Here is an 18,125-nt window from a genome sequence, read left to right as displayed (position 1 = left end):
TGGCCGAAACCACGGCATGTAACGAGCGTGAGCTCCTCAACCGAGATACTCAGCAGCCGGGTTATCAGATGAAGGAAGGGCGACAGTTGGGACCGCGGGATAAGATAGCTAGCCGTCCGGCGACCGTAAACTGTTTGGCGGTCCATGAGGAACGCTAACCTGATACCAGGATATGTGTGAGAGGCTGTTTAGTTCCACGGCCAAAAGCGGTGAACTATAAAGTGCGAACAAGGCGAAACTGAGAGCAGGTTAGGAGGGGAAAAGTAGATAGATCGTTAAAATCAGAGCTAATACTATTGCTACAATGCACACTGTATGTTGCTGTAGTGACAGTCGTAGGTTCCGCGACGAGTCGACGGATAAAGCTCATTAACAGCATCTCCGCCTCTACTAACAGTCCAAGTCCGTCCCTACCCGGCCATAGCCTACAAGTCAACCCTATTGGACTATAAAATAGGCTTACCTCTCTGTCTAGTTGATGTCTTCCAGTCATGCCACGCATGTAGTAACTCATATTGACAGCTGCATCATCCCGCCTAGTAAGAACGGTATTACCGAGAGAAAAAAAACAAAAAAAGGCTGGTGGTCCGTTCGGCGACAACGCTATGTCGACACCGCCATATCGAGCTAAGCTCGGCTTACTACAACGATGCACGGCCTGTAAGCTCTCCTTATCAGCCTTTTTACTAATAGAGTATTACTAATAGAGTATCTTTAGGAGACCAGGACCAACGAGAGTTGATGGGGAAAAGCTTTTATCCTGGATATAAACCAGCTTGGGAAAGTGCTTGAAGGCAAACGTTCCGGGCTCAAGAAGAAAAAGCAAAGGGGCAGTAGCTGGGGGGAAAAAAGAAAAAAAGACCGAGTAAAACATCACCAGGATCAAACGCATTCATTCAGGGATTAAGGGTGGGTGGGCTTTCTCCTGCCAGGACTCATAACAGGGCAAACAGGAGTAAAACCCCAAACCAAGGTCGTCACGCTAACCCTACAGGACTTGTTCCCATCTCCCATCCATCTCCTATCAGCCATTCGACTTCTCCATCTCCCGTCCCTCGGCTGCCTTTCCAACCGAGTGTGTATCTTCTCCCGCCCCACTCGGTTGAACGTAGACGTTTGTATTCGTTCGAATGTTTGGACAACGCCCCGTTCTTCTCTTCTTTCTAAAAACCCACCTATGGTACGTCTTTTGCCATGGAGCCCCAACAACGGTCAAATACGTCTATCGTGGAGATACAAGACCCCCTAAGGAGATCAAAAGGCTTGGGGGATTTCTCCCGAAGGGCCAGACAAGCTTCCACTCTCAACCCCCAAGCACCAGCCTCTTCAGTCATATGAAAGGTAACCCCCAACATCCAGAGCCGTGACGATGACGGGTTCGTTTCCACTAGTGCTAGCGATCCTGTGGCAGCGACATTCGTTTACAAGAAACCTCATGCCTTCGTGTACAAGATTTAAGCCACCCCCAACATGATTGACACCGTCGGGACCCTTGGCAAATACAGCGACTTCGAGGAGGAACGCGAATTCGCGGCGCTAGGAGGTATCAAGTATGAACAGATTGTTTCTTGGAGGACGTTGAATAGCAGGGATCTCAGAAAGTCAACGCCGAACAAGGACTTTGATAAGAGAAAGTACGGTTCGGCGGTCGCCGGCGGCGTGCAATATAAGCTGGCCGGCTTCCCTCTAGATCATAAGGCTTGGCGCGAAGAGCCCTGGAAGAAGCACAAGCCCACGAAACGCGACATTGAAAAGGGTTCGGACCCTAATCTCGGTTTCACAGAGGTATGTATCACCGAATTGTCTAACATGGCCCTCAAGGCTAATTCATGACGAGCAAACCTACTCAGTTATTCCATGCCGGAACGCGTCGAGATACGGCCGTCCGTGTACGCCCATTGGCCCGACCCGTCCCGAGCCCCGCTTGCCACCCCCCTGCCCGACTCGGAAATCTCGACGCGTTCCCTAGGGCCTCTGATTGGCCGGCATTGACTTCGGTGTCTCCACCTTCAATTGAAATCTCGACGCGTTCCGAAATGAAACCTCTTCTCCTGACTGACGGTTCGTGAACTGGAACGAAGAGTAGTAGGTCAACAGCTTCTGCTATAGAGAGAGAAAGAAAACGAAGAAAAGTAAGCAAGAGAGAAAAAAGAACAAAGTTAGTAGGGAAGTAACAATTAAGAAGAAAGCAGGGTCAAAAGAGAAAAACCGTTTCATATTACCCACACCTCTATCTTTGGAGAAGAACGGTTCAATCAGTTCCTAGCGAACATGACTCTCCCATCTCCTCTTCCGTCGTCGCCGCCGTCGAGGCCCACGGCACCGCACAGCTTGACGGACAAGCAACGCCGGCGCCTAGAAGCCTTGCAACTACATATAAACGAGCCTGAGCCGGTCCTTATCTGCCGGCCTTGCGGCTACGCCTTAAAGCCGTTCGGGGAGCGCGTGAGCCGCCACCTCGCCGAGAAGCATGAGGTTCCCAAGCCACAACGCCGTGGACTGAGCGCGTTAGTGAAGTCCCTACATCTAGGAGACCCAAACGACGTTGCTCTCCGTCCCGACGGCCTCCCACCGCACGAAACGCTGACGGTTACCCGTGGCCACGCCTGCCGCCGCTGCAGCTACCGGACGGCGAGCGATGACCTGATATGCCGCCACATCGCAAAGTCGCACGGCATCAAGGGCTTGCGGAAGACGGACGGCTGGCAACGGGACCATATCCACAGCGGCGTCCTGCTACAGAGCTGGTCGCAGAATGGTGCGCGGGGTTTCTGGATAGCCCAGCCTACCGCAGCGGGGTCAACGCCGCCCCGCGAGACGGGCTCTCCTGATGCCGACGATGTGCCCGCCGCCCAGCACGCTCTGCTCGCCGCGGCTCACGATGCGGAAAGAGCCCACCTTGCTGGCGGTGTCCGTGCTACCGCTTCTGCCACGGGGCCTGTCGATATTGCATTCCAGACCGGCTGGATGCGTCGCACCGGCTGGGATCTCATGTTCGACGGCGCCCGCCGCGACTTCCTCGTGAAGATGTCGGAGCTGCCGGACGCCGGCCGGCACGTTGAAGACGACATGCCCCATGCGAGCCCCCCCAGAGGACGAAGCCCGGCTACGACGTATCGTGTCAGCCGTCGACGGCGTCTTCAACCGCTGCGAGGATACGATACGTTCCATGGATGTCTCCATGCGCTGTTGGCTCCGCAGCACGGAGCCTCACCGCCCGTATAAGGCGCCATTCGAGCTCGTCGGCCGGCAGGCCACCACGTATAAGTACCGCAGCCTGGTGAAAAGGCTTCTGTGCTTCTGCATACGGCTATGGCGCCTTCCGCTAGGGACGCGGCTGTCACAGTGCCGGAGAAGCCTTACCATCGCCCAGTCACGCGCGCTTGACGCATTGTGGTCCGACGAACTCTGGAACACCTCACGCCTCGATGATGCGACCCCTACCAGGTCCGGCGCTGTCTCGCCTCACGGGGAGGCAACAGATGCAGACGAACGCCGCATGTTGCGCACGACAACAAGGACAAGGGCACGGGGGATACCGTCTCATCGAGCGTCCAACTCCCCAGCTGGTGGAGATCTCAGTGACGATGAGAGCGACAGAAGTGCGGCCGAGACTGATGATGAGAGTGACTTTGAAGACCTTGTTAGTGAAGGCTGGGAGGATTTTGATGGGTTTGGCCATGAGGATGCGAATGCCAGCAGCCATACAGATACCACCGAGGACGGCTGGACAACCGACGCAACAGCCAGCCCCCCACCATTTCCAGGTCAGTCTCCTTTTAGTGTTCCTCCCTCCCTTTGCTTAGCAGGTTTACTCAGCAGGTGTCTACAGATTGGAGTCCAGCGGGCGGCTACTTCTCATCCGCACTCGAGGATCTCACGCTGCGCCTGCTGTACTTCCTCATGACAGAGGAGTTTGAGGACGGCCAGTCCAAGTCAACCCTCCTGGTCTACTTCGGCGGAGTCCTCGGCCTCACGTCCGACGGGTCCGGGTTCCGGCGCCCCGGAAACTACACAGCGAGCCTGTCGGCGTTCATCTACTGCGCCCGCTTAGTCGTCGTCGAGGTGTTGCTCCCCCGGACCAGCCACGACTACGTCAGCTATCCAGCAAGGCCCCGCAGCGGACAGCTCGACATACTCAACCGCGTCCGCCGAGAGACGATGTGCCTGGGGTCGCAAGCGCCACTTGGCGAGTTCCTGAGCCTCCGTGCGTATGGGCGGGTACTGTCTACTGCTGACGGGCCCAGCTTCCGCTTCGACTGGAGCGACGACGGCCAGACGATCTCCTGGGACAACGGGCGGCTGTCCCTGCAGCAGTTCCGGACTCTCGCGCACAACATGGTCCAAAATGTAGCTGCAGCCGTCGACCAGTTGATGTATGGCTGGCACCCAGTCTTTGATCTATCCAAGACCAAGGACCGGATGGTTAACACACACCAGGGCTATTCCTTCGTCTCGGAGCCGGCGAACGGCCTTCAGGACGCCTACCTGGACCTCTCGCAGCGAGCGTGCCTCTCCAAGATTGATGGCCTCTTGTCCAAGGATGGTTGGGTGGTGCGCCGGGTGCAGCGCTATATCAACGATAGTGAGGCGCTGCTGTCCATACTATTCGCTCTGATCCACGTCACTGGGGGACAGGCTGCGCGAGGATCCGAGCTGACAAGTGTTCAATACCAAAACGGCACATCTACGCCGCGCGGTGTCTATATATATTCCGGAGCACTCGTTCTTATCACAAGGCATCACAAGACACGGCATACGACAAACAACGAGTTCCAGGTGGCGAGATTCCTCCCGACTGCCGTGGGACGACTTCTCTACCTCTATCTCGTCTATATCCGGCCCTTCACAAGCATGCTTACCAGAGTATGCCTCTGTGCGCCTGATACGCCGGGGACCTCCATCTTGTTTGCGTCTCACTTATGCCCAGACACACCATGGTCGACCGGCAAGCTTTCCAAGGAGCTCATGAGATCTACAACGCAGTTCACAGGGCAGCCGATCAACACTCAGATATACCGTCAGGTATCGATCGCCATCACCGAGCGGCATGTGAAGCAGATACACACTCTGTTTGACCAGTATGACGACAGGAGTCGTGATGCCCCAGTGGAGTCGGTGTTCGCTTGGCAGAGCGGCCATCGCCCGTTCCAGCGGGCCATCACGTACGGACTCGACGGGGCATACCCAGACAGCCTCCAGCCGGCGTTGCTGGACAGATTTAGATGGGTTTCTAGGCAGTGGCATAGCTTCCTTAGGCTTGAAGCACCCGACCACCCAACATGCGCGACAACCCAGCAGATAGAGAGTGCACCACCACAAAGTGAGGTATCTAGTGCCGCAACACCTCATAAGCCTGCAAATGATGGCCAGAGCACTACTCGCAACCGACAAGAGTCGCCAATAGCCTTAGCAGCGCCTACGCTCGGATGTCATCACCCAAATAAGCGTATACGCTTCACTGCGACTTCGGGGCCCAAGGAGACCACCACACATAGTGTCCCATATATCAGTAATCCCCAGACGGAGCCAGATCCCGATAGCGGAAGCGAGGACACCAGCAGCGTGGAACCCCAACATGGCAGCATAAACCCAGGAAGCCCCCAACCAGAGCCGGGGACCAAGGGGGGAAACAAGGACACAACTAACGCAGACCCCCAGAAGCAAGACACCATAGAACCGTTTGTGTTTAATGCTGAATTCTCGATTGCTATCTGTAAAAAGTGTCGGTATGCAGTCATCGGCAACGAGGTCTTATCACATCTCAGAAACCAACACCGGGGCATTAAAGCAGTCGAAAGAAAGGGGATCACAGACCGCGCGCAATCACTACAGGGTATCGTCCGCAGCCAAACCGAGTTACAGTCATTCCAATACCCAGACGCTGTCACGGTCTATGGACCGATATGAAGCTTCGGCTAGACCCTCAGCTATGGAATACTTTGGAAGGTTACAGAATATCGTGGAAGGTTATGAGAACCTTGTCGGCCCTTACTCAATGGAAGCTTCTGGAAGAAGACTCACATGTATTTAAAGATGAGAAGGGCACCACTCTTTCCCAGAATGGTTCTTCTTTCCTCCAGCTTGGAATGCTCGTAGTAGTAGGCTAGACCAATGGCACCGACCTTGTCCTAGACCCTTACAGACGCCACAGTTGAGCTAATTGCCTATATTGCGCCGCCCCAACTAGAAGGGTTTCGTTGTCACGAGTGCAATTACGTGTGCCGCCGCGTGACGAACATGCAGAGGCATTGCCGGGCAGAGCATGGGTGGGCGAATGATTGGCTAAAGGGGGGTAACGTTCGTGAGAAGGCCAAGGTAGCTAGAGTCTTACCGTGGACAACAGGGGTGCTATGTCAGCGGTTTTTCCTAACGCGCGCCGGGAGCCAGTGGTTCGAGGTCGGGCGGGGGTTAGGGGTAGCTGTTGAAGGCAGCAAGCTAGCATAGTATAGGTTAGATAACTCAGTGTAATTCATTTCATACCAACACTATCATCAGGGTTACAATAGCTAACCCTAACCCTAACCCTCCCATTACGTGGGCGATGGCTGACGTCGGAAGCCATTGAACGCCCCACTATGGAATTAGGTGGGTCCGTTGAGACAAGGGCGGAAACCGTTGTTTGTTTGTTTGTTTGGTATTTAACGCCGTGGCGGCAAGGGCGCAGACGCCCTTGCGGCAGACCTCCCGAAGGGTATATGGCGTGGAGGGCCGCAGATTCTAGCTGTATACTCTAAGCACATGCCGCTTCTTAGCGTCCTCCAAGTCTTGCCCGTAGGCTACTATGTGTTCTATCCTTCCCTAGTTCCCACTGGTGCCCTAGTTCCGTTGTAATAACCTTATTACCTAGTAGTGGTAGTTTGTTGCTTAGAGAGTAGGCTACAGCCTATCTCTCAGTACCGCGGGCAGATCTTCTGGAAGAAGTCTGTCACGCTGATGAAAGCCTGGAAGCCTTCTGAGTCGATGATTAGCCCCTTAAAGTAACGCTCTAGAGAACCCATAGGTCCTAGAGGCTCCCGTCGACTATAAGGGTGAAGGGTGGGCCACCGTTGCCTCCTCACTAGCGTCTTTCGGCAGTAGACCAGGTGGTCCACCTCCTTAGCTTCTCCGCAGGAGCAGGTGAGTAGTGCTTCTGTGTGGTTAAAGCGTTGATGATACTGTTCAAAGTCCCCGTGGCCTGATCGAGCTGCTAGGAGATGATGAAGGATAGCTCTTGGTAGGGCTAATTCAGGAGGGCAGCCAAGGGTGGCCTTAAGCCCTAGCTGGGTATACCGGGGGGTTGCCTCTCGCTTCCACCATTTCCTATGCTGGCGTTGTTTAGGTTCTTTAGCAAGCCGCCTAATCCCTGATAGGGTCGGCAGTAGGCCCCTAGGGACTGGCAGGGTTGTGCCCTCCTTAGCTAGGTTATCTGCTTCCTCGTTTCCTCTGATACCTTGGTGCCCTGGAGACCAATGGGTTTGTATGTTGTGTATCCTGGCTGCTGCCTGAATCTCTAAGAAGGCAGCTTGTGAGGAGTCCGGGATGTTGCCGCGTATCCCCTGGATGACGCTGGTGTTATCAATACAGATGTGTATAGGCTGGCCTTGGGAGGTAAGGAGGGCCCTTTGGAGCCCTGCCCTCGCCCCCTCTGCCTCGCCATCGAATACTTCTGCAATGCTGAGACGGCCACACCCTTGGGCTATCCGTTTATTGCCGCGGTAGATGACAAAGCCGAACCCTGTAGCCCCATCAGGGGCTTTAGAGCCGTCTGAGTAGATAATTGTGTGGTTATCTGGCACAGTCTTAACCCAGTCCTGAAACGCTTTAGCTGCCTTCTCCTTGCTCTGGCTAGCTGTAGGGTCTTGTGATCCCGAGAGATGCTGTGGCTGTAGGAGCAACGGCCTTGAGCATTTCGGTAGGAGGGCTGCTGTTCTTTGTAACCTTGTTTGCTGCCGTCCTAGCTGTGAAAGCCTAGGGACTAAGGGGTGCTGTTGGTCAACCTTCTGTAGGCGCGTGGCAAAGCATAAGCGTGCTGCCTCAAGAGCTACTTTTGCTGTAGGCAGGCCAGCATCTCGGAGAAGGCTGCTGGTTGGGGTGGTCCTCCAGACAGGCAGGATAGCCCTTGCTGCTGCTGTGATAACCTTTCCAACACTCTTAACCAGGCCCTTCTGTCCTGTACTGACAGTAGCTACCTGGTTGGTAGCACTGCTGCTAGCGGTAGTAGTGCCACTGTTCCTGGCTGGTCTACTTAAACCTGCATACCAGGTCTCAGCTCCATACAGGGCTGTTGGGAGGACACAGGCAATAACAGCTTGGCGGGCAGCAGCAGCTGGGAGCCCCCCTGTGGTGTTTGACAGGTGCTGTAGGGGCGGAAACCGTTGTTCACAGCAGGGTGGAAGCCGTTAAGATTTTCCGTAGTAAAATAGGTAAAAGTAGCATGCAATTGAAGCCGCAATCGGTGCAAATATAGGAACCCAGTTTTCAGTGTTGTGTATCGTCATTTGAGTCCAGAAATAGGGAAATAGGGTAGTAGATATTTTTGTGATGTCGTCCCGATCCCCGCATTAACCAGCCAATCACATAACAGGACTATCAGCCAGGCCAGAAAGCCCGACCGAGCGATGGAACGCAGGCAGGGAGGAAAGTAGATCAAGGAGAAAGTATATGGAATTAAGGGGCAGGAAGGTGAGTTTATAAAGAGAGAAGGAAAAGAATGAGTTATGGACAGTGGATAGAAGAAAGTAACCAATACATATAGCCAAACATGGAGCCATTCGTCCACGACACGCAGTATTCCATTTTGATATGCACATTGTGTAAGTACGCCGTATTAGCCAACGAAGCCACGGCGCATTTGCGGGATAACCATCGGTCAATCCCCGCCGAGGCCAGGAGCAGGGTCGCCGGATTAGTCGGCGACATTCCCGGCATCATCCGCAGCCAGGCCGATTTACAGTCGTTTCAATACCCAGACCCCACGGTCGAGCCAGTTGCCCATATCGCACCGCCCCGGGCGGACGGTTTGCGTTGCCACGCGTGCCGTTATGTGTGCCGCCGCGTGCGAAACATGCAGGAGCATTGCCGGGCAGAACACAGGTGGGCGAATGATTGGCAGAAGGGGGGCAATGTGCGCAAGAAAGCCACGGCAGTCAGAGATTTACCGTGGACGACAGGCGTGCCATGCTAGCGTTTTTTTTTAAGACGGGCCGCGAGCGGATGGTTCGAGGTCGGGCGGGGGTTAGGGGTGGCCGTTCAAAGCGAGCCATCGGGGCCGGGGACGGACGACACGGCGTGGTTTGTCGCGTTGCATGAGAACCAAGAGAAGCGGTTCGAGGCCGACGCGCGCGAGGAGGTTAGTATAGTAGACGAAAAGTTGGAGCCGAACGGGTGGTTGTACCGCGTCGGGTGGACGAGGGATTTGGAAGGGTTGAACAGGACGCAGTTGCAGGAGGCCACGCAACCGATCGAGGACGGCGAGGAGACGTTACGAAATATGTGGGCCGTGTTCAACAGCGTCGCCGACAAGGCACGCGCAACAGCAGCCCCGCATAAGGTCGGGCATGACGCGTTGTTCGAGGCGGAGCGGAAGGAGATCGGCCAGAAGCCAGTGCGGCCGTTCGATAACCGCATGGAGGACGACACGTGGCAGCGGTATAAGGAGGTTTGGCGCAAGATGGTGAGCATATGGTTCCGCATGGACGAGTGGCCGGAGCGCGAGCGGCCGCCGTATCGGTTCACCATACGTCAGGGGTCGTTGTGGGATGCGTTCACCAGCCGTGTCGCGGCGGACGTCAGCAGCAGGCAGGCCGCGCAGGCGGAGGAGGTCGAGAGGATGTGTTTGGACGCCATCATCGCCATCATCGAGGACCCGTACAAGCAGAGCCAGAAGGAGAGCGCGATGATCGGCGCGTTGGCGGTGTTGGGCATCCGCGAGGACGGCGGGTGGCACCAGGCGACGGAGTACACGACGAATTATTCGGCCGTGATCAAGGTGGCCAAGATGTTCGTCGTGTACCAGGCGTGGTTGGAGCGGCAGGACGAGGTGGCGGCGTTGACGGCGACCAAAGGGGCCGAGGCGGCGTACGAAGAGGCCAGCAGCGTGTTCCATTTGGTGCGCGACAAGGTGCGGCGGTTCATGACGCGGATGCCCGGGCGGCCCGACGACGAGCCCCGGGTGATGAGTTGGATTTACGATGCGCGGACGTACGGAATGCACATCCGGTTCAACACGGTGGCGCCGGGGATGGTGGATTGGAGCGGCGACCGGATATCGTTCCGACGGGTGCAGGTGCGGGTATGCGAGTTGGCCGAGATGTTCCACGGGGTAGCGCAGGAGGCGCGGTCGTTGTTGGCGCAGTTGGCGATGGTGGATGGGCATGGGGATAGGGATAATGATACCGAGAGGGACGGGCACGGCGATGGGTATGGCGGCCGATCAGCGTTGGCAGCAGCGTTGCCCGCCATCAGGTGGGAGAGCATGCACGACGACCACAGCCAGGACCGGCCAGGGTATTCGTTTTTACACGACGACCGCAACGAGGCGTGGGTGGGCAAGGGGAAGGGGTGGATCGCACGGCGTATCGCAGAGTCGGAGGCACGGCGGCGGGCGTGGTTAGACCCGACGCGAGGGACGGCGGCAGCAGCAGCAGCAGCAGCAGCAGCAGGAGAGGCGGAGGAGGAGGCCACGTCCAACTGCAGCAATAGTCACCACCCATACCGCGAGAGAACGGTGCAGGCATACAGACAGGCGTTGGAATCGTTCCGTGAGCGGTTGTGGATGTTGATGCACATGGTGGCAGGGCAGCCGGCGCGGGCACCCGAGTTAGCAGGCATCAGACACAGCAACACGGCCAACGGCGGGGTCAGGAACGTGTTCGCACACGACAGCATGATGTGTTTTGTCACGTCGTACCACAAGAATTACCGCCAGACGGGGACGGCCAAGGTGATACACCGGTATTTGCCGCGCGAGGTCAGTGAGTTGTTGGTGTGGTATTTATAGTTAGTGTTGCCGTTTTGGCAGCAGGTAGGAGGCATTATCCATCAGACGGACCGGAAGAGCGCATTTTTATGGGCGGACGACGTGGTTGTAAGGGGCAGGGCAGCAAGCGACGACGACGCCCGTAACAACACCGAGGACGACGACGCCCGTGATAACACCATCACAGACGAGAGCACCCCCGCCACCCCCAGCCGGGCCCCGTGGACGGACGAACGGTTGTGGACGTCAGACAAGGCAAGGCGGATCATGCAGCAGCACAGCGAGCGGTTGATCGGCAGCAAGATCAACATCAGCGGGTGGCGGCAGATGGCCGTCGCCATCGCCAACCGGTATTTGAACGAGGCGTTCGGGCGGGCAGACGACAAAAACAACGACAACAACGACAACGACGACGACGACGTGGGGGTCGAGGACAGCGCATTGGATTTGCAGGCAGGGCACGGCACGCACGTGGCGGGGATGATATACGGGCGGTTGTACCAGGAGGCACCGTTCGGCACGGCGGCGTTGCGGGACAGGTTCCGGGCCGTCAGCCGGCAGTGGCACCGGTTGCTGGGGTTCGGGGCGGAGGACCGGGGCGGCGGGGCACCCACCAAGCGGCGGCGGACGGCGACGACGGCGGCGGACGAGGAGTTCGAGGGGCAGCGGCGGCGGCGGTTCACGCGGTTGCAGTTAGCCAACGCCGGCGGGCAGTTGCAGCGGCGGCAGCAAGTTGGACCGGGTGGTGTTGGACGAGTGCCACGTCGTGTTGGACGGGTCGAGGGGGTTCCGGCCGGCGTTGCGGGCGTTGGGGCGGACGGTGCAGGAGTTCGGGGCGCAGTTGGTGTGTTTGACGGCGACGTTGCCGCCGGCGGAGGAGCGGGAGTTTTTCGCCGTGACGGGGATCCGGCCGGAGCGGGTGCGGGTGTTCCGCGAGGCGACGACGCGGAGGAATATCGAGTACGGGGTTGTCGTTGTTGCGTTAGGGTCAGGGGGTGGGGGTCGTGGTCGTGGTTGTGGTGCGGCAAGCCACAGGCGCCGGGCAAAGTCAGGGTTAGGGTTAGGGTCAGGTCGGGAGGGTGAGGACGGCGAGTTGAGCGCCGTCGAGGAGCGCGGTTGCCAGGAGGTCAGGGATTGGTTGCGGCAGCAGCCACGCGGCAAGGCGGTGGTGTACAGCAGCACGATCGAGGGCGTCGAGCGGATGGCCGAGGCGTTGGGGTGCGCGGCGTTCCACAGCAGCATCGACAGCACGGAGGACAAGGCGTCGAGGTTGGAGGCGTGGAGGAGGGGCGACGGCGCCAATCGGGGCGTCATCGTGGTGACGAACGCGTTAGGGTTAGGTATCGACGTGCCGGACGTGCGGTTGGTGGTCCACGCGGGCATGCCGCGGCGGTTGCGGGATTTCGTCCAGGAGAGCGGGCGTGCGGCGCGAGACGGCCAGCCAAGCCGGTCGGTTGTTATATGCAGTAGGGCAGTCGTGGAGGAGAAGGAGAAGGAGAAGGAGGTAGGGGAGGCAGAGAAAGATGGGAGGGCAGCCGGAGGGCGATGGGAGGTGTCAACAAGGACATATATCAGGGGAGAGGTATGCCGGCGGATCGTGTTAGACGAGGTCATGGACGGGCGGGTGGACCGTCCAGGGTGCGAGGAGGGCGAAGAGGCATGCGACATATGCCGGCAGAGGGCGTCGGAGGTGATGTGGGCAGACGGCGGGGACGGACATGGAGCCAGAGACGAAGAGATCAGGGCGGCGTTCGAGAGCAGTCAGCAAGCCGGGCAGTTCCGCCGGTGGCAGGCCAGGGCAGAGCGTTCAGGGTTAGGGGAGGAGGGGGAGACGTTCAAGCAGCAGTTGGCGCGATGGGCGGGACGGTGCACGTATTGCGGGATACGCCGGAGAGAGAGCGACGGGCACACGTTGGACGATTGCCCAGGCCGCGGGGAGCAGGCGTGGGGGTGGACGGCGCAGTACAGGAGGCAGATGGAGGAGGCCATGTTCGACGGACGGATGATGGAGAATTTCAGCAGTTGTTTCCATTGCGGATTGCCGCAGGGTTGGTTTCAGCGATGGGAGCCGTTGGGCGAGGACGGCGGGCGGTTCAGGGAGGTCGAGGGCGGTTCATGCCAGTACCAAGGGTTGATGGTTACGATGTTCGCCGTCGCGACGATCGGTGTAGGGTCGAGGGTGTACGAGGAGACGGTGAGGGCGATGCGCAGGGCGGACGGTTTAGAGGAGTGGGCGTCAAGCGAGAAGGAGGTGTACGAGTGGTTAGGGCAGATGATCCAATGGGGAGGGGTGCAGTCAAGCAAGTTGTGCCGTTTGACGAGTCAGTTGTGGCAGAAGGCGGTAGAGGGCGGGGTGAGTAGGGTTAGTATATAAGGGCAACAGAGGTAGAAAGCAGGGAGTAGAGAAGTGTAGTAGGGATGTAGATGAGAGGTCAGAGGATAATAGAGGTTAATCCGGGTCGATAGAGGTTAATGGAGGATGACAGAAAGAAAGCAATAAAAGAAGATTTCAAGCAATAAAGCAGAACAGGGATTCATCAAGAGGAGGGAATATAAGTAAGAAGATTTAGAGTCGATAAAACGATAAAGGAAGTAGAAAGACAAAGCAAATAGGAGGATAGAGAAATCAGTAATAGAACGCAAATAAAAACAACAGTTTCATGAAGAGAGGGAGATTTATCCATCAATATATAGAGGGGTAAGATAAGAAGAACAAGTAGAGGAACAGGACAGGGTTAGAATAAAAGGGTGATTGAAATAGAGGATAATGAAGATAGGGGAGGGGTTAGAGAGAAGGAGGCAGGAATTTAAGATTAGGGTAAGCGAGAGTTTAAGGCGTGATGGATTGAGAAACGGTTGAGATGATGGTTAGGCGAGAGTGCGGGTATAGTGAAGATAGAGAAGAGTAGTAGGAGATAATAGGGTTAAAAGGTCGCGAGGTTGAGGGGGAAAATAGAGACAGATACAAGAAGGGGATAGATATTCCAAGGTTAGGGATAGAGATGAAGGAGAGTTTGGTTGTGCCGGTTGACGAGTCAGTTGTGGCAGAGGGCAGTGGAGGGCGTAGCAGACGGGTGAGAGGGGGCAGGGTAAAGCCGGCGAGTAAGGGTAGTATATAAGAGTATTGTACTTAGACAGTAAGGGGTAGAGAATTAGAGCAGGGAAGCAGAATAGCAAACGGAGTATCAAACGTTTTCACACAGGATAAGTTCGCATAACAAGTGAGGGCAGAAAGAAGACAGCAGAGAGTGACGGAGGGGACATAGGGTTAGTAAGGGGAAGGAAGAGGATAATCAGAGGAGCAGGGTTAGTAAAGGTGAGGAAGGGAAGAATACAAAGGGTGGGATAGAAATATAAAAGGGATGTAGAATGGAAAGTCACGAGGAGCGGAGGAGCAGGGGAAGGATTCAAACATAATATAGCAAAGAGGCAGTGTTAGATATTTCAGGGGCCAGTATCAGAAATAGATAGTAAGTTGAAAAGAAGATAGAGGACAACAGAGGACGATAGGGATCGATGGAGGTCGATGGAGGTCGATGGAGGTCGATGGAGGTCGATGGAGGTCGATGGAGGGCGATGAAGGAAAATTTCAGTCAATAAGGCAGAACGGGGATTCACAGAGAGGAGAGAGTGTGGATAAGGAAATTCAGAGTTAATAAAGAGACGGGGGAATCAGTAAGGAAACGGAAATAAACACAACAAGTTAGTAAAGAAGGAGGGAGATTTATTTATCAATAAGTAGATATATGAGGCGTAAGTAGATAGAGCAGGGTTAAAAGAAGGGAAAAAGGTCAGAGTCATAGACGAAGGAAAAGGTTAGGGATAGATGGAAGAAAAGGGTCAAGGACAGCGCAGAGATGTCAGTCAAAAGAGCGGAAAAATGTAGTGTACGTACGTAATAGGGCAATAAAGTGCACAGCCGGGTTCAAAGCATTTTCCAAAGGTTAAATAGCATTCAGTTCGTACACGTCACAAAGAAGGAAGATGACACAGTATATATACCAGATATGTAGAGTATAAGAAAAAACAACAAAATGAAAAGGAGAAGAGAATGGAAAGAGGAGAAAAACATAAAGGTAGAGGATAGGAGGTTGAGAGCAGATGCAGACGATATATCAAACAGAATGAGGGCAGAGGCATACCAATAAGAAGGAGCAAAGAGACAGAACATCCACACATATATAGAACGTAGTATAAGTAAGTTAAGGTAGGATAGATGGAGATAACCATCCAAGTCAGGGTTATACATTGAAGATCGTCAGATTGTATAGTTATATATACAATCACATAACGATAAGCGTATAAGCACAAACGCCAAGATAATCATAATCATCCAGGAAATACAACAGGGACATCAGTATAATGCCAAAAGAAGATTGAATATAACAGAGTAATAAGAGGAAATTTAGGTTAGGATATTATGAAAAGATGCACAGTTGTATACAAAATCATCAGTAAGGCGATATTCAAAAGGAAAACAGCAAAATCAGTTTATATATAATTTAACATAAGGTTCAGAAGAAGCAATACCAGGCCAGAGAGAACGTCAAAATAGAATAATAATAGTATAGTTCAAAGGTCAGTTTTTGATGCGCATTTCAAGGTTATGATAGTTATTAAGCGAATGATAGGCAGGTTAGGGTTATATCAGAAAACACAGGCAGCAAAGAGGACATATAGTCCACATATGATGAAGGGTTCATGATATCACAACACACAGCATATAATAACAGTAGAAAGATAAGCAGAACAAAGTATAAGGCATTTCCACATCACAAGGTTTAATGTTACGCAGGAGGTGAAGAAAGAAGATTGACGGGAGAGTTGAAAAGTCCAGAGGCAGGCAGAAGGAGAGAGTAGGAGGGAGAGCAAGAGGTCCAACAGAGCAAGAGAGACCAAGCAGGTAAAAAGGGTTAGGAGTTACATATCAAGGCTACATAATACAGGACAGCCAGAATAGCGGTATAAGATTTTAGGGTTAGGGTGGAAGTACAGTTTACAATTTCCACAGTTGGATAATAAGCCAGGGTCAAATAAAAGGTAGAGTAATAGGGTGAAGCAGGTAAGTTAAGAAAGAAGGAGTGAGATGATGGAGGTAGCGACAGAAGAAAGGAATTTCAACAGTGAATGAAGGGATAAAGACGACGCAGATAAGGGAGTCCACAGATCAAGACCATAATGACATAGGAGTAGCAGGGATAGCGAGGAGGGGGAAGAGAATTTGGGTTACGAAGGAAGGTTTCAGAGTAGCCAGTCAGAAGTGATTTTAGAACGGAGGAAATAAAGTGGAGAGAGGGAGGTTTTTAGGGTCATGAATAAACACAGAGCAGATAAGACGAGGAGATGAGCAAGACAAAGAAGTTACATATAGCAGGTCACGTTATATATTGGTAAGTTTACGTTTAACATGGACGGAAGAGTGAAAGAAAGGGGAGAGAGAGAGAAGGGTAGGATTATCGCAAGAGGGGCAGGTAGAGACGGACAAAAGAAACAGGTCAAGGTCAGAGCAGGAGGAGGTAGTCAGGGATAGATAAGAGGAAAGGGTTAGGGATAGATTTTAGGGTTATTAAGAAACAGAAGGTCAGGGTTATGACGGTAGAGGGAGAGAGAAGGGGCAGATGAAAGAAAAAGGTTAGGAGCAGGGCAGAGGGAAAGGTTAGGGATAGATTTTTAGGGTTATTAAGGACAAAAGGTCAGGGTCATAAGAGCAGAGGGAGAGAGCAAAAGGGGTTAAAAATATGAAGAGGAGAGGAGTAGGTATAGATAGAGGGAAAAGGGTAGGGACAGATAAAAGAAAAGGGTCAGGGATAGTGCAGAAGGGCATAGTTATAATCAAGTGCGAAGAAAACGTCAAGGATGAAACAGTAGTACTTAGGGTTAATTGGGATAAAGATCGTTCAGAACAAGGGAAAGGGTAAGGAGGAGGTTCAGTCAAAAGAGCACAAAGAGGAAGGCAGCAGTTCAGAACAAATCAAGTGATAGAAATGATAGAGTGTATAGTTAAAGCAGATATTACCACGCACCAAAAAGCATAGGACACACAGCAGCAGGAGAGCAGCACACAGGCAAGAGAGGCAGGTATCAACATCAAAGCCAGGGACATAGGTGCACACAGGTAAGACGTTTCAGAGACAGAGGTGGGTTTATTATTTGAGAAATAGAAGTAGAAATAGCAGTGAAGAAAACAACAAGATAAAAGGCAAAATAGGTTAATGGATAGAGGAGGAAAGAAGTAGGAAAATAAATAGATAAAGAATGAGGTAAAAGTATTATATTATAAGTTCAGGTTACACGTAGAAGGAGGAGACGGAGAGACAGTAGGGAGAAGGGTAGGGATAGGGAAAAGAACAAGGTTAGGGATAATTAGAGGTAGATAAAAAAGAAGGTTAGGGATAGATGGAGGGAAAAGGTTAGGGACAGATGAGAGAAGGTAGTTAGGGACAGAGCAGAGAGAGATATTCAGGGACAGATGGAAGCAAAAGGTTAGGGACAGATGAGAGAAAAGGTTAGGGTCAGAGCAGAAGAAGGTAGATAGGGACAGATGAAAGGGCATATTAAGGCATTGAACAGCCCAACAAGGATATTACGAGTAGAGGTTGAGGGATGAGATGGAAAAACAGGGCAGAGGGTTAAGGATAGAGTGGGAGGAGAAGAAGGGGAGTGTAAGGGTCTAGGACAAGGTCGATGCCATTGGTCTAGCCTACTACTACGAGTACAATAAATCTTCTTGAAGAACAGGAAACAGAACCGTATCCTCCCTATTTCCTGGGCATTCTTATAACCTTGCCATTGACCTTGTCGATATTCCTGGAACCTTCTAGCAAATGCGCCATTGGATTTTGGTGGGTCCAATGAGTCGTGGCTGAGGGTCTTGCCGAAGGCCGAACACCGGTCCATAGACCGTGACAGTGGCCACAGAGGTTTCTATGCTATCCTGTCCCTTAAATGTTTTCCCGTGGGAGTCATGTGGCAATCAACAATGCACGCCTCTAGACGGCAAACTGCGATGGAAAAGCCAGAAGGGAAGAATTACAACCCTAGACATATCACTTTTTACTTCCCCTAACTAATACACCGCCCCCGATGCGTTACAGGCGGGACAGGGCACCCAACTATGGCACAAAGCAAAAGCTCCGATAGTGACAAATCCTTTGTCATCAATCCC

General features: G+C 53.6%; 2 protein-coding genes across 2 annotated transcripts; both read left to right on the top strand.

Annotated features, from left to right (window-relative positions):
* Positions 1-1,470: 1,470 nt before the first annotated feature.
* On the top strand, positions 1,471-5,102 carry eltA-2 (Heat-labile enterotoxin A chain; the record flags this gene model as incomplete). Its single annotated transcript, XM_066152843.1, has 6 exons — positions 1,471-1,785; positions 2,090-2,132; positions 2,186-3,113; positions 3,202-3,767; positions 3,833-5,025; positions 5,094-5,102. 6 exons carry the CDS (start codon positions 1,471-1,473, stop codon positions 5,100-5,102), a joined length of 3,054 nt encoding a protein of 1,017 aa, XP_066007775.1.
* Positions 5,103-8,743: 3,641 nt separating this feature from the next.
* CGGC5_v013079 (Bloom syndrome protein-like protein) lies at positions 8,744-13,334 on the top strand (the record flags this gene model as incomplete). The annotated part of the gene is made up of 4 exons (XM_066152842.1): positions 8,744-8,795; positions 9,222-10,951; positions 11,003-11,920; positions 12,009-13,334. 4 exons carry the CDS (start codon positions 8,744-8,746, stop codon positions 13,332-13,334), a joined length of 4,026 nt encoding a protein of 1,341 aa, XP_066007733.1.
* Positions 13,335-18,125: the final 4,791 nt, after the last annotated feature.

The sequence above is a fragment of the Colletotrichum fructicola genome (genome assembly GCF_000319635.2).
Source record: "Colletotrichum fructicola Nara gc5 chromosome Unknown KSG_Nara_v1_contig08, whole genome shotgun sequence".
NCBI classification, from domain to species: Eukaryota; Fungi; Ascomycota; class Sordariomycetes; order Glomerellales; family Glomerellaceae; genus Colletotrichum; species Colletotrichum fructicola.
The sequence above is the reverse complement of the archived record's forward strand: the minus strand, read 5'-3'. Positions and strand labels throughout refer to the sequence as shown.